Source organism: Aulonocara sp. 'chitande type north' Nkhata Bay, linkage group LG20 (assembly GCF_057382095.1).
Source record: "Aulonocara sp. 'chitande type north' Nkhata Bay isolate Kocher_YH1m ecotype deep benthic linkage group LG20, A_spYH_male_GT1.1, whole genome shotgun sequence".
Taxonomy (NCBI): Eukaryota; Metazoa; Chordata; class Actinopteri; order Cichliformes; family Cichlidae; genus Aulonocara; species Aulonocara sp. 'chitande type north' Nkhata Bay.
The window spans coordinates 917,236-932,361 of NC_141363.1; the positions used below are offsets into that span (position 1 = coordinate 917,236).

Below are 15,126 nucleotides of genomic sequence, written 5' to 3' on the forward strand. Positions count from 1 at the left end.
TTTTATTATCCTTCCTGCGGATGACCAAGTTAATCTTTGCTTTCTTTTCACTCTGAAGGAATATGTTAAAGTCAGCATGACCGCTTTCAGCTTTGTAACATCTCTGACACCAGTTTGCCAAATGCTAAATGTAATAAACTAAACATCTGCAGTCATGAAGCATCTGAGGTTACAGGCAGTTACTGAAATAACGAAGCTTTTATGCTCACAACTGAACGGCATTTCAAATCAGATGTGTTTATCAAGGCGATCGTGGCTCAAGAGTTGGCAGTTTGTCTTGTAATCGGAAGGTTGCCGGTTCGAGCCCCGGCTCAGACAGTCTCGGTCGTTGTGTCCTCGGGCAAGACACTTCACCTGATGCCTACTGGTGGTGGTCAGAGGGCCCGGTGGCGCCAGTGTCCGGCAGCCTCGCCTCTGTCAGTGCGCCCCAGGGCGGCTGTGGCTACAATGTAGCACCAGTGTATTAATGGGTGGATGACTGGATGTGTAAAGCGCTATACAAATACAGGCCATTTACCATTTCATAATCATTTATTTAAAAAAGTACCTAATGAGTTAGGAACAAAGAACGGCGCATTGTTTAGAGCAGTGGCTCCCAAACTTTTTTCGCTGGGCCCCCCTTTGTTTTATAGAAAAATGTTCGCGCGCACACGCACGCACACACTAACACACCCTCCAACCACACGCGCCCATATTTTGCTCAGTTGCGGTTTATTTCACACCTCAAACATTTAGTAAACAATTAAGCAAATACAAGTAACCTGCAGGTAGTACGAAAATAAACTATGTCCGCACCTACACGGGTGTTTCTGAACACGCAGCTGTTTCGTCCACGTAAACGGCGTTTCGAATCACCGAGAACGGAGATTTTTAAAACTCCTTTTTTGCGTTTATGTGTGGACGTGGAATACAGAGCTCATCACGCAAAGTCAAAGGTATGTGCCTTTTTCCGCGTCACGCTGTGCGCCACGTTATTGTTTACATGAGATGAAGAGCAGACAGTCAGATTAACAGTATTGTGTCTCTATCTGCAGGTTTTACACGCAGTTACTGTCCCTCCATTACAAAGGCAGAGGCGTCACGGTGTCATTATTTTACACGTGGTTGTTTTTCCTGTGTAATAATGTTCAACATTGCTATCGATATTTTTTTTTTTTTTAATGCTTCTCTGTGCAAAATGGGTTTAAAAACATAAACAGCTGTGGGATCCTGTTTGTCCGTGATGTAAACAGCCCAGCGCTGCTCCCCACGCAGGGAAAAGCAACCCTGCAGGGAGACCTACCTCCGCACCTGTGCAGGTGAAGCCAAAGGGCAGATCTGCTTCACCAGATTTTCTAGTCTTTGGCTTAGAATGAAGTTGGTTTGGAAACATATTTCCATCATCCTTCATCTCCTGCTTTGCGTTTGTGTGGGAGCCCCAGGCTAGCCCCATTCCGCCCCCCGCCCAGGCGGCCCCACACTTTGGGAAGGTCTTGTTTAGGGGAAATGAAAATGACACATGATATGCCAGATGTGTTCAGTTGGATTTAGGTGAGGCGAGTGTGGAGGCTTAGAGTATGAAGGAACCCAGGACCCACTGCACCAATAGGTTTAAGGATTTCATCTTGATAAGTAAAGGCAGTCAGGGTGCGGTTGCCGAGCCTGTAGGTGTGTGTGTGTGTGTGTGTGGAAATGCCTTCCTGGAAAACTACACCACAGAACTGGTCAAGCTTAAAATGATGTTACATGAACTTTGTCTCCTGGATTCTGCTCCATACTCTGTGGTAGAAAACACAGCAAACCTTCTAGCAATACCACATGTTGATGTGGCCTCCTGCAGGGGTCCAGATATCACTTCATGTGAGCCCTTCAGAATCCACTTCTGTAATTTATAGACTAACTTAAGTTTATTTAAAATGAAGCCATTCATATTTTCACCTTCACACTGAATAAATTATCATTTGATCCTTTATAACTTCATTACTACACCAATTCATTTTTCAGGAAGTGTGTGTGTGTGTGTGTGTGTGTGTAACCAGTGGAAACTTTCATTGTTGACATTTACTTTGCGACTGCTGGTCCACACTTTGGCCTCGGCTTATATAAATAAGCACAGACAAACAGCATTGGGAGAATTATTTTTAATTCACACTACAGCAGTAATAGCATCTCTGTGACCTTAAGCGCTGGAAATGTTGTGCGACACCCGTGTGGTCAGGAGACAGTGGGATGTTTAAAAACGGAATAGCCAAGCACTGAAGGCAGTTACTGAACACAATTACAAAAGTAATCTAGTAAATGATAATATGACGAGCAGTAACAGCGCTACCAGCTGAGAGGGAGGACAATAGGAATGCTTGCCAGGAATGTGTAAGCATTGATGGTCGGTGCCACAGATGTTGAAGCTCATCACTAGGACACATCGCTGTATGATGGGCTTTTCATCTATCAGCATAACACTTTAAGTACAGTATTCAGTGATGCTTTTAACTGTGCACCTTACAAGACTCTGAAAACATGTATAACAGCAAACGGCAGAACCCATCTGGAGGCAAGGATACTAAGAGGTGCACATAGGGGAATACCATCAGCACTATAGGCTATGACCGCACTGCACTCATCTCTGATATTAATACAGGGTTAGCACAACTCAAGTAGGAACTGAAAGTTAGGTTTTCCATGGTTGTGCCTGGCAGCTGCAAGTTTGTTGTGATTTAAAACAAAAACGAGAAGGGAAAATGAAGTGCAGTTCTTAGTTTGCGAAGGTCTGAGTCACAGCTTCGGCAATATACTTAGCACTGATGCCAAAGATGTCCAGAAGCTCTTGAGGCTTTCCACTGCGGGGAACACCAGCCACTGCCAGACGTGTCACAACAATACCAGGCTCACTTCCCACTGCTGACAGCACCGCTTCACCGAGACCACCTGGACAAAGGAGGACCGTCAAAAGGAATGAATGCATAAAAGTGATGTTGGCGTTTCTTTTAAATTACAACACAGCAAATCATGATATGATGCTCCTTTATTCAAGTTGTGTTTTGTTTGTTAAAACCAAACCCATCTAACGTCTAGGAGCCATAATTGTTGCCTCCATAAGAAAATTCCTGCCCTTTCACAAACATGCTTTCTGTATGCACAGACTCAACCTACCCTCCTTGTAGTGGTCCTCCACAGTGATGATCTGTCCCCTTGTTGCTCGGGCACTGGCCAGAATAGTAGCAGCATCCAGGGGCTTGATGGTGAATGGGTCAATCACACGGATGTTCTTTCCTATAAGAATGCATAAGGAAATTTACAGGTTTATAGAGGCTATAGTGGTTCACTGGCCAGTTGAGGAGTCCCTGCATTAAGCCCTGTGTGTCCTCATAACAATACCAGCACGTGTCCACTAGAGGGCAGTGTGGGTTACCTTTAGCAGCCAGCGTATCAGCAGCAGCAAGGGCCTCGTGCAGAGTAACACCAGCTCCAATGACAGTCACCTGGTCATCATCAGACTGGCGAACCACCTGACCACAGAGATAGATGTATAAACATTTTTGGGGTGGGCATTTTGGTATGAAGACTGACTGCATTAGATTTATAACGAAAAGAGATTAAAAAAAGTTACCTTGGCTACACCCACTTCAAACTTCTCATCTGGGGAATAGATGACTGCAGTGGCTGGTCTACTTGTACGAATGAAACATATACCCTGAAAATGGAAAGTGCATTACAATATATTGAGTGCTCTCCAACAGGATGAAGACATCAAGCTACCACAAGGTGGCCACCAACCTTTGTGTTGGATGACAGTTCAACAGCTCTCTCTGTGGACACTGCGTCACTGGGGTAAAACACAGTGCATGTTGGGATGGCGCGGAACATGGCCAAGTCCTCAAGCGCCATCTGGGACGGACCGTCCTCACCTGAAGCCAGAATAAAATGAGTGGATGACAGACACTCACACCTGCACTGCTCACTAGAAATCCAGCAGATGAAAAGCTTACCGATGGAGACTCCGCAGTGAGACCCTACCAGGTTGACATTCGTCTGAGAGATGGCTCCCATACGAATCTGGTCGTAGGCCCTGGAGAAAAATGCTGCAAATGCGCTGGCAAATGCAACAGTGCGGTCACGGCTGGCACAGCCAATAGCCACTCCTACCTGCAGTAGTAAGGAGACATCAGCAACACTGTTTAGTTTAAAATGACAGTGGATGTGGTTAGTAAGGGTCTAAGCGCAAAGTCAGCTGGGCACAAATGAGAAGCAGCAGAGAGGACAGATTATCATGTGTGAATGTACAGTAACAGATTAGACCAAGTTGGAGCAGATTATAGTACTGAAGAGCAAACCAGGTACTAGTCTCTCATAACTGTGACAGGGTTCCAGGATCAATAGGTTGACTAATAGTTAGCATAAATCAGCCTGAGCACTGAAGGATCGTTTACCATATTCTGTTCAGCAATGAAACACTCGATGTAGCGATCAGGGAAGGCTTTCTTGAAGGTCTCTGAGAAAGTAGAGTTTTTGGTGTCTCCGTCGAGTGCCACCACTCTCTGGCTTGCCTGGCCCAGTTTTTTCAGTGCCACACCATATGCCTGCCTTGTTGCCATCTAACAGAAAATACAATGGGTTAAGCAACAAACAGCCTTGATTGCTATGCTTAGCTATATCCACTTTAACACATACATGTGAAAAAGAACCTTTACCAACATGATGAGCAGCACAATATTCTGCACAGTCACAATAATTCACACACATCAGTTTTGAAATCATGTTCATTTCAGACAGCGTCAGCCCCGCAGTTAGCAAAAGCTGCAAAAAGCAAACTACATCCGATGTTTCACAGGTTCATGTGTGGAAAGTCTGAGATTTACTTCCAGCTGAAGAAAGTTGTACTGCTGTAAAAACTGCTGCACCCTCTTTATATCATAGGAACAAAAACGTGAACGGTTTTCACAATCATTCAAAGACAAAATCATAATGACAGTTAAAATGTGCTTAATCTTCCAGCTCTGACAGGTATGGGGATATAAAACAGTGCAATAAAAAAATAACACACTGGGATTCAGTCATGGAAGATTTTAAGCCCTGTACACACTGCCTGTACAAATACTGCATGTGTGCTTCAAAGGTATTTGAAGAGGTTAACATTGCACAATACTGCACATGATGCCATTACTAGATAACTGCAGAGTGGGGGTCATGTTAGCAGTGCTAGTAGCACCCGTCTTCTCGTATTCCAGGTTATTGTGGATATGCACGCTTTAGTTAAGCCATAATAATTTGACGCAGCCCAAATTCACCAGTTTCTTTCGAGGTTAAAATAGTGCCAAACTGTTCTAATTTCACAATTCTGGTTTACAACAGCTCAGTAACTCTCAGTCCCAAGGATTAAGCAAATTCTACATTAAATTGTGAAAAATTTGTTTAACCTTTTAGTTTCTGGTGTCCACTAACCAGGATGGCAAACTTTAAACTAGTTTTCTAATCAACTACATCCCTAGATAAGAAAAATTTGCTAGTGAATACTGATGTCCGTGTCTCCGCTGTATCTACAGGTAAACACTGCAAAGTTTCTCGATATCTTTAACCTAGCAGGAGTCTGCATGTGGCTGAGCAGACAAAAAGCAAAGGAAAGTGGATATTTATATTTAATTTATTATATAAAGACCCTTAAGTGTGGACAAGTGTTCCAGGTGGTGTTTTTGTGCCATATTAGTAATGAAACAAAGCCACCACTCGTGCTAAATAAGATTCATGCTGACAACTGTATCGGTAAACTTTAAACTGCTGACCACTCAGTGTTGAGTGACTTTGGACCCATTACTCCAAAAGATCCAATACTCAAAAACTAAAACTAGACACAAACAAGCAACTCTGAAGGTACCTTGTCTCCCTTCTTGTATTCTGGAGGTGAAGGCAGTGAGATGGGGCTAAGGTCAGCTGGCGCTGTGTCCTCATTGGGCAGATCAGGGCAGAGAGTTTTGTTGGGCACCTGGATCTGTGACTGCAGATCTTTCAGGATTTCATCCACCCGGTCCTTGGGGATCGGCTTTCCATGCCAGTTCTCCAAATCCTCAATACCTACAGTTAAGTGGCAAATAAGTCATGTTTAAAATTCAGAGAACAGTTCTAACTAGATACAAAAAAGTTATTCACACCAACCTTTGAGGCCTCTGCCCTTGAATGTCTTGGCAACAATGCAGGTCGGTTTGCCTTTGACCTGCTGAGCCTGCCAGAAAGCTTTGCACAGCTCCTCCACATCATGTCCATCCACAACATACGTGTTCCACCTACACACATAGAATGTTATTAACATCTGAACATGTCTGTAGACCATCAAAAAGCAGATCGATACAGGGAAAGACAAATAATAAGGTCAAGTTTGGACAGTTTGTTTCTACAGGTTATGAGCTGAGATAAATGCACGTGCTGACCCAAAGGCTTCACAACGTTTGCGGTAGATCTCCATGTCGTGCTTAAGAGGCGCTGGCTCACTCTGACCAAGCCGATTAACATCCAGGATAGCCACCAGGTTGTCCAGCTGGTAGTGGGAACCAAAGGCCATGGCCTCCCAAACTGAGCCCTCTGAGCACTCGCCATCTCCCAGCATGCAGTACACACGATAACTACAACACAGTCAGTTAATAACAGACATGAGAATTTCCATAATATCTACTTTGAGAATTTTTCTGTTGCTGCAGTGCAACAGATTATAACAACAACAACAGTAACAGGATTTCACCACTGAAGAAGCTTCCTAGTTAGAGTAAATAAGACTACTTTTAAGTGGTCTTGAGCAAATGTGAGTATAAAGCATCCACTTTAGATTAACACCACACGCTGACAACTGGGCAAAAATATTTCAGGTAACCCTGTACAAGTTTTAAAGAAATGTTTGGTAGTCTTATGATTTGACACTGATACATAAACACACTGACCTGGATTTGTCAAAGTATTTGCCGGTATAGGCCATCCCACATGCAGCCCCAAGACCCTGTCCCAGAGATCCAGTAGCTACATCAACAAAAGCCAATTTCTGTGTTTGAAAAGAAGAATTGGAAAGAAGGGAAGTTGTACACGATACAGAGAGTGGCTTGCACACAATTTTGTCTTTTTCTTCCAAAAAAATAAAAAATAATAATGAACAGAATGGGTCTCAAGATTCCCAACTCACTGGTGTGGGGTGTCCCTCCAAGTCAGAATCAATCTTACGCAGGTTAACCAGCTCAGACTCTTTCACAAAACCTGCCTCTGCCCAGGCAGCGTACAGGACAGGTGCAGCATGACCCTGGCAATAAGAAGGAGAGTGTTAACAGATCTCAGGTTTGCTGACCAAATACAGAGCAATTAATCTCAATTAAAGGATATGCACCTACCTTTGAGAGAACAAAGCGGTCGTTACACTGATTGCGAGGATCATCCGCTTTGTAGCGCATGGCGTGGAAAAAGAGCACGGACATGAGCTCAGCTGCACTGCAACATGATGTGGGATGACTGGAGAGAGAGAACAACAGAAAGGCTACTGTGACAGTATAAATGCCGACGGGTTAGAAAGAAAAGAAACTCCACCCAAAGTGCATAAACATGCATGTGTTGCTGCACTTTAAAAAAAAAAAGAACAAAAAAAAAAACAAAACACAAAAACAAACGCTCAGTTTTAGTTTTACAAGACACAGCAAACATTTAATATGCCAAACGATGATGCTCTTTAGCACAAGTCATATATTGTTAATTGTTATTTATTTTAGACCATCACTGCCTCAGGAAGGCAGCCAGGTTACCACACTTCAGAGGAAAAAAAAATCTTGTGAAACTGTTAGTTGCTACAGTCTCGAGTACTGTAACCATTTAGAAATTCCACATTGCCCAACACATCTCAGCTTCCCTATGCAGGTTAAATCGCATATCAACCATGCTTGGAACAAATTATCCAATCTGAACAAACATCAGCATAAACCTTTTAAAATAACTCAATGCTCCGTTTACCACGTGTTCTTCTGTTGAGAGACAACCTGCTGAGAAATGAAGGACAGTCAGAAAAACCACAAGGAAAAGAAAGAGGCACAAGTGTAACTTTGACTGTTGAGGAACAATGCTCCTCAAGAAGTCCTTTGTTTAAAAGGGATATAATCTTTATAAAGCCCTCATAGTACAGTTAGAATAAGCTCCTGCATTTCCTTGTCAAGAAACAAGAGGAAACAGGTTAGTCAACTGTACATTAAGGCTGCATTTGAGATTATGAAAAAGAAATAAAAATTGCACAATGCACACCAACTGGCTGAGGGATAATTGTAAGAATCAAGCACAAACTAAAGCATCTGGCCAGGTGGCTGACATATACTATAAATAAAGCTTTTTACTGCCTCTTTGATTCCAACATCCACTTTTCTGTCTCAGATGTGATGTTATGAAGCAGGATATGCGACTCTAAGCTTTAGTCTGCGTCACACAAGTCTAAACAAAGTGTTGTGTTGTATGCGAAATGTAGTAGGTGACTTGACTTGATTAGCGCCAACTCACAAACTACGGTTTCAGTTTTGGATATTGTAGCCCTTGTATAGATCCATTTGCTCTCCAAAGTGAATATTAACCGAGCAAAGGGCGCTCACACTAATCCCTATAAAGCTACACCCTCGTCAACTCCTACTTCCCGCTTGGACTCGAATCAACCTATTGGGTTACTTCCCGACAGCGACACGGAAGATATCAGCGATAGCTCAAAAAGAAAATTCTGGCATTCTGGGAACGCCAATATTTATGATGAAGTATTACCACAAACCCCTTCCCAATAGCCATTTCCCAGACTTACCATACTTAACGCAGATATCCTCAAGCTGGCGATTTAACAGACTAGGAGCCAGCAGCAAAACTCAGCCTCAACGCAACCAAGAGATCCATCCTTTCCTATCATGTAATTTCTGTTAGCTAGTAAACGCCTGTTGATGTTAATAACCACTTGACTTGAAGTGTTATACGCATGTATGCTAGGCTAGAGTGCCTAAGAGTCTAGCCACCAGTAAATAAGGCCGTCATTTACTTTGTAGAGAAAAAAACCAAACAAACACTGTTAGCATGTGGTAGCCTTAGCAATAGCTGTGGGCTCGGCTACCCTCAAGTCACAGCGTAACTTATTAAAACGTTTCGCAGAGCAGTCGCACAACATCAGGTAGCAAACCTGCTGCTAGCGGCTTGCCGTGGCTCGGTAACCGCGTGAATTTAATCTGCAGCACGTGCACCCAGGCCCAGAGGTAGTGCACGCCTTCGCCCCAGTAACCTTATGCACATACTATATATATATATATATGTGTGTGTTTTTAATTGTATACAGGATTTATTTAATATTCCAGCTAATGTTTGCAACTCTGAACAACTTACCCTGAGTTAGAGGCGCATGTTGCCTTGATGGAGTTGATCCTGAGCTTGTTAGCGACGTCCTTCAGTCCTTGCAGAGTCTTTTCATCGGGTTTGTGGTAGCTAGTCATGGTTTACGGACGTATGGTCGCCTGCTTCAGGTAGTAGTCGTGGTTAATTCAGTGCGAAGGCTGCTTCCCCGGTGTCGTCGTGTCAACGCTGGGCCACTGAGCTGCTAGCTGCCCGGTGTTAAGTGCAGGAGAGGAGGGGCAGACGTCGCACAGGACGGGTTTTGTTTCCTCAAACAGCCACGCCCACCAAATCAAACCATTGGAGGGAGAGTGGTGGTTCAAGCCGCCCTCGTCAGTCCCTCTCAGCGTGTTCAAGATACAAATGTTGCTTCATGCCGATCTCGTTTCATTAAAATCAGTAAATTTCCAAAATAACAGTAACAAAAGCGTGGACCCCTATTCTACTACCCTTATGGAAAATACAGGCATCCACAAGTGGAGCTGCACTGCACTGATGTGCGAACAACTACCGCTTTCTTAACTTACTATAATATGAATGTTTTCTTCAAGTGGGACGTTAACGTCCTGGTTATATTTATGCAATGATGATGGTGTGTTTAAATGCCAGTCAAACAAACGCAGGATCTGATTCCGAAATCTGCTGATTAGCCACACAGGCCCATAATGTCACTGTCCCCTTAAAACTGTAGCTGGATGGCTGCCAACAAGGAAGCCGACGGCAGATTTTGCTCTCTCATCCTTACTCAGGGAAACACATGGAGTCTGTCTAACACCACCGTCTATGAACAATACAGGGTACTAAGGCACAAGGTACTAGCCAGAGTCACTTCAGCTTGCATCAGTTGTCATTTTTGCATTTAGACACATCAGAAATAAACATTTTCTAAAACTTTATTGTTAAATAGCTCAGCTGTAACAATGAGTGTATGGAAATGAAAAACACTTTTTGTGCAAAGTCATGGATGATTGAGCTACTCTATCAAACATAGAGTACTTCATACAGAGGTGTATGTGGTCATTCATCAACAGACAACAGGTCTGCCATTTAAAAAGAAAAAATGAAGTCAGTCCAACACTTCCCCATTCTGGCAAAATTACACATCTTATTGTGCATACATTTCCTCTTCTTGAAGTTCCTGAAATTACACAATGTCACTAAATCAAAAGGGTAAAAAATAAAACCAAAAATAAAAAAATATTTTGTTTTTTTGTTACCCTGATTCTTTCCCAGGCTTCAGCTCTCTCCTCAGGGAAGACAGGATTTTTGTCGAGTCTTTCCAGCTGTGGCACTACTATCAGCACATTTATCCGGTATTCGGAATTTTCTGCGACTGGGTTCCCAGAGAGAACCAACACGCGAAGGCTTTGTGACAGAAAGCCGATGTATCGTAGATCAGTCTCATCTATGATTGCATTGCCTCTAAGGGAGAAAGAAGACAAATTATGGGATTAATACCATGTTTTGTTTTTTACTGACTGGATTATTGGAAGCGTTATTATGACTGATCTTTATTGTTACATCACATTGCAGTCATGTGAAAAATAAAGTTATCCATAGGACTTTCTGCAGGGCTGTGAAAAACTAAGTACAACATAACTGCTTCCATTGGAATTAAGAAGGTAAGTAGCAGCCAAGAGCTACTACTCAAATTGCACTTGATTCACTGAGTTGATTAATTTGTGACAAAAAAGAATGATCAAGTACAGCTTAATTGGAAGAGTTGGCAAGAAAAAGTCTGTTCCTTCTAAAAAACAAAACAAAACTTGGCAACACAGCTTAGATTTGCAAAGCTGCATTGAACAAACCGGAAGACTTGTGAAACAATGTCCTTTGGAAAGACATGACAAAAGTGAAAATGTTTGCCTGTAATGCACAGCACTATTTGTGGTGAAAACCAAACATAACTTATTAGGACAAACACCTCGGGTCAACTGTCAATCATGGTGGTGGAGAATGATGATTTGGGCCTGTTTTGTAGCCATAGGACCTGGGCACCTTGCAATCATTGAGTGAAACACAAACTTTTTAGGACAACAGTCCCAAGCACAGCAGCAAATCTACAACAGAATGTCTGGAAAAGAAAATGTTTTGCCACAGTGTTGCAATGTCCCAGTCAAAGTCAAGACTTCAGTCTCAGTGAAATGTTTTGACAGAACCTTAAGAGAGATGTTCATAAACAAATGCCCCCAAACCCCAACGAACTGAAGCAATGTTGTAAAGAACCAAAATTCCTCCACAATGTAAGAGACTGATTAAGTCATACACAATTACTTCAAGTTACATCTAGTTAATTATGGTGTCTACTTAGTCTCTCACAGGACTGAAGTTTTCCATGTGACTGCATGCACCTGGCATTGAGGTACTGAAGACACTTCATGCTGGGACTGAGGCCGTCGAGCGACTCTAGCTGATTGTCTCGAAGGTGAAGTGTGGTGAGGCGCTCTAACTTCTCCAAACCCTCAAGACGTTTGATAGCATTTTGGGCCTAGACAGAAAGCAAGACTAGTCACAAGCAACCAGGTACCTGGTTTATTACATGGGGATTAGTGTAGTGGTGAAGGATTAACTTAATCAATCATGTCTGTGTTAATAACCAAACCAAGACACTTTGTGTACCAGATACAATTGCTGGAGATGTGGAAGGTTGATGCCATCAGTGGTTTCCAAGTGATTTCCCCTCAACTCTAGAGTTACCAGATTTGCAAAACTGCCGTACTGGAAACCATTAAGCCTCTGAATATGGTTACCTGCAAACAAGGTTTGTTGGCATCTTTAGTTAAGTCAAATATTGCTTTTAACAGTGATAACATGTGGAATAGTAAATTCCCATCTTTTTGCAGGAACAACTATTTATATCAAATAACAGTGACAATATCTTTCGCTTAACGTATTTTATTATACTTGCAAGAACTTCTGCGGCTTGGATAAGGGACCCAACTATTAACGGTTTCTTACTTGACTGACTTTGCCGTAGAGATCGCCAGATTAGCTGAATAAATTCATTCCACTTTACCTGACGTAAAACCAATAAACCAACCTGTAAGATTGAGGCTTTCCAAGGCAGGCCCAACTAGGCCATCTACATCAGTTAGCTGATTCATTGCTATACTCAGCCACTGCAGGTAGGTCAGTTGAGCAAACGGTTGCTCTTTGAAGCACATCACAGAATTATTGTCGACCTACAAAAGACGAATTACATTCAATAAACGTAATTAAAGAGATTCTTACTGCCACAAAGATGTCCTTAACTAAATGCATAAGGAATTTCTTCTTGCCTTGAGCCAAAGAAGCTGGGTCAGAGATGACAAAGGAGAAAGATCAGTAAGGTGGTTGTTGGATAAATCCAGAAAACGTATGTGAATATAACTGTTGATTGCAGCTATATCCTCCAGTCCTCTAAGGGTGAAGAAAACTGGTTTGAATCAGAAGAAACTTGTTCAAGTTAACAGAACAGTTTTGCTCTGCGGGCATCTTTCTCTAATTACCTTTTCTGAAGGTTCAGCTTGACAAATGCGTGTGCTAATCCATTTCCTGTTCGGCAAAGCAATGACAGCCCTTCACTTATGATTTCTTGAGTTAAATGTTGAACTTCAACCTGTACAAAAATGAGATATAAATGAAAGGCTAGTGGCTTCAACACAGAAACGACAAACGCACTACAACTTTATTTTATTCAAAACACAAAATGAATGACAGCTTAAATTGCACAATGATAAACCAATGACAGCAAGTTATCATGTAAGGTGAAGGTCAGGCTAGCCACTTTGTTCGGTACACCTGTTCAACTGCTCATTAGGGTAAGTATCTAATCAGCCAATCAAATGGCACCAACTCAATGTATTTAGGCATACATACAGAGTTAAGACAACCCAGTCAGTGGCTGAAACGACCCAGTGAAACTGAAACTGGGCAAAGGATTGGGGAAGAAAACTGACATTGAATGTGGCACGGTTCTTGGTGCCAGGCAGGCTGGTTTGAGTATTTTAGAAACTGCTGATCTACCAGGATTTTCCCACACAAATATTTCTAGGGTTTACAGAGAGTAGTCCAAAAAAGAGAAAATATCCAGTGAGCAAAAATTTCTTGTTGATCTCAGAGGTCAGAGAAGAATGGCCAGACTGCTTTGAGTTGGCAACGGTAACCCAAATAATCCCACATGACAACCAAAATATACAAAAGAGCATTTTTGAATGCATCACATGTTGAACCTTGAAGAGGATGGGCAACAGCAGCAGAAGACCACACTGAGCTCCACTCCTGTCACCTGCGAGTAAGAAACTGAATCTGAATTTAGATTCACAAAATTGGACAACAAAATATTGGAAAATGTTGAGTCTTGATTTCTGCAACAGCATTGAATGACAGGGTCAGAAACTGGTGTAACCAACATGAAAGCATGGATTCAGTCTCTCCTATCAACAGTCATTGCTGACAATGGCTCTTTATGTACTCATCTTCTACTGGGTAGATGGCGTGCAATGTCACAAAGCTCATATAATTTGAGAGTGGTCCCTTGAAGATGAATCCAATAAAGCACCTTGGCGTGTATAATCATGGATGTGCAGCTGACAAATTTGCAACTGTGTGATGCTGTCACGTCAATATATCAACCAAAATCTGTGAGGAATGTTTCCGTGTTGAACCTATGCCACATAGAATTAACATTCAAAAGTCTTCTCTTACCCAAGATATATCTGGATAGTAATGGACCAACAAATTACTAGCCACTGATTTGACTGTTTTGCCAAGACAGTTTCCCGGACAAGCCTACCGTCAGAAAAAAATAAAGATCTTCATTGATCAATGTTTTTATTCTAAGACTAGGCTTAATCCATGTTAGTAAAACCGCCAGCAGAGCAGGGGCACTCCCAAGGCTCAAACTGTCACTAATTAGTCAACAACTAGAATTTAAGCATGGAAGAGCTTCAAAACCACTTGTAGGAGCACTTTACAATAAGCTGCCTCTTTTGGAAACTAGTGACCTATTACTAATATGCCCAGAAAATACCCTGTGGAGGGGGTTGAATGGTGCACACACGAGTAAACAGACAAGCTCCAACTTTATCAAAGACATTACCTTGAGTCTGTTTGGGTAATCAGGGCGAGGCACGTGATTCATACCAAATTAACAGCAGAGATATCCGCTAACATGTACGAGTCAGCTGCAAATATGCTCGGCACATGCCCCCCATTTACTTTCATACCTTCTCATCTTCGGCTTCTTTAAGGTGTTCTTCTCCTCCTTCAACATCCGATAATACTGGGTCTTCGTCAAAGTCAGACATCCCGATTAGTAAGCCTTATAATTTGACTAGTTACAGACCAGCTGAAGAGCGGATTAGAGAACTGCAACAGGATTTCCAACCAGCTAACTTGCTTATTTTGTGACTGCTGCCCGACCAAGCTAGCTATCTGTTTACAGGGTTTAGCCTTGTACATTTATGTTAGAACTGCCAACACATGCAGACACTGTGAATGACATACTATGAATGTTACCTCCCAACGTAATATGAAGGAAAGACAGCTAAGTTTATTGGTTATTACAGGTAATCCAAGTGTTTTTTCTCCGATGGCTCTCAGCAAACCGACGACTGGATTTGTTGCTGATCACCATAGAAACCATTCCGCAGTAACCGGAGCACAATTAATTTAAGGAACACAAACGTAGTTTGCAACAGCGATACAGTTTCACCATTTCAGTGTTGCTTGACAAACCCGATGCCAACAGTCACATTACATTCCTCTTTTTGTGCGGATAAACAGCTTTGGAAATTTCAA

General features: G+C 42.4%; 2 protein-coding genes across 4 annotated transcripts; both read right to left on the reverse strand.

The window, feature by feature from the left end:
- Window positions 1-2,595: 2,595 nt before the first annotated feature.
- tktb (transketolase b) lies at window positions 2,596-9,592 on the reverse strand. Its single transcript, XM_086277488.1, has 14 exons — window positions 9,340-9,592; window positions 7,341-7,458; window positions 7,139-7,252; window positions 6,903-7,000; window positions 6,399-6,590; window positions 6,127-6,254; window positions 5,849-6,045; window positions 4,407-4,571; window positions 3,966-4,122; window positions 3,754-3,884; window positions 3,587-3,670; window positions 3,389-3,485; window positions 3,130-3,249; window positions 2,596-2,904 (listed from the first exon to the last, which is right to left on the reverse strand). Exons 1-14 carry the CDS (start codon window positions 9,444-9,446, stop codon window positions 2,732-2,734), a joined length of 1,881 nt encoding a protein of 626 aa, XP_086133614.1. The 5' UTR covers window positions 9,447-9,592; the 3' UTR covers window positions 2,596-2,731.
- A 628-nt stretch (window positions 9,593-10,220) lies between these two features.
- lrrc23 (leucine rich repeat containing 23) lies at window positions 10,221-15,041 on the reverse strand. 3 transcript variants are annotated; one of them, XM_086276072.1, is made up of 8 exons: window positions 14,553-15,041; window positions 12,834-12,943; window positions 12,624-12,744; window positions 12,386-12,527; window positions 11,965-12,095; window positions 11,697-11,833; window positions 10,563-10,767; window positions 10,221-10,483 (listed from the first exon to the last, which is right to left on the reverse strand). In XM_086276072.1, exons 1-8 carry the CDS (start codon window positions 14,631-14,633, stop codon window positions 10,451-10,453), a joined length of 960 nt encoding a protein of 319 aa, XP_086132198.1. In that variant the 5' UTR covers window positions 14,634-15,041; the 3' UTR covers window positions 10,221-10,450. The 3 variants fall into 3 exon arrangements, with proteins under 3 accessions (XP_086132198.1, XP_086132197.1, XP_086132199.1); XM_086276071.1 differs by lacking the exon at window positions 14,553-15,041 and adding an exon at window positions 13,557-14,501; XM_086276073.1 differs by lacking the exons at window positions 10,221-10,483; window positions 14,553-15,041 and adding an exon at window positions 13,557-14,506 and having other exon boundaries at window positions 10,628-10,767; window positions 11,665-11,833.
- Window positions 15,042-15,126: the final 85 nt, after the last annotated feature.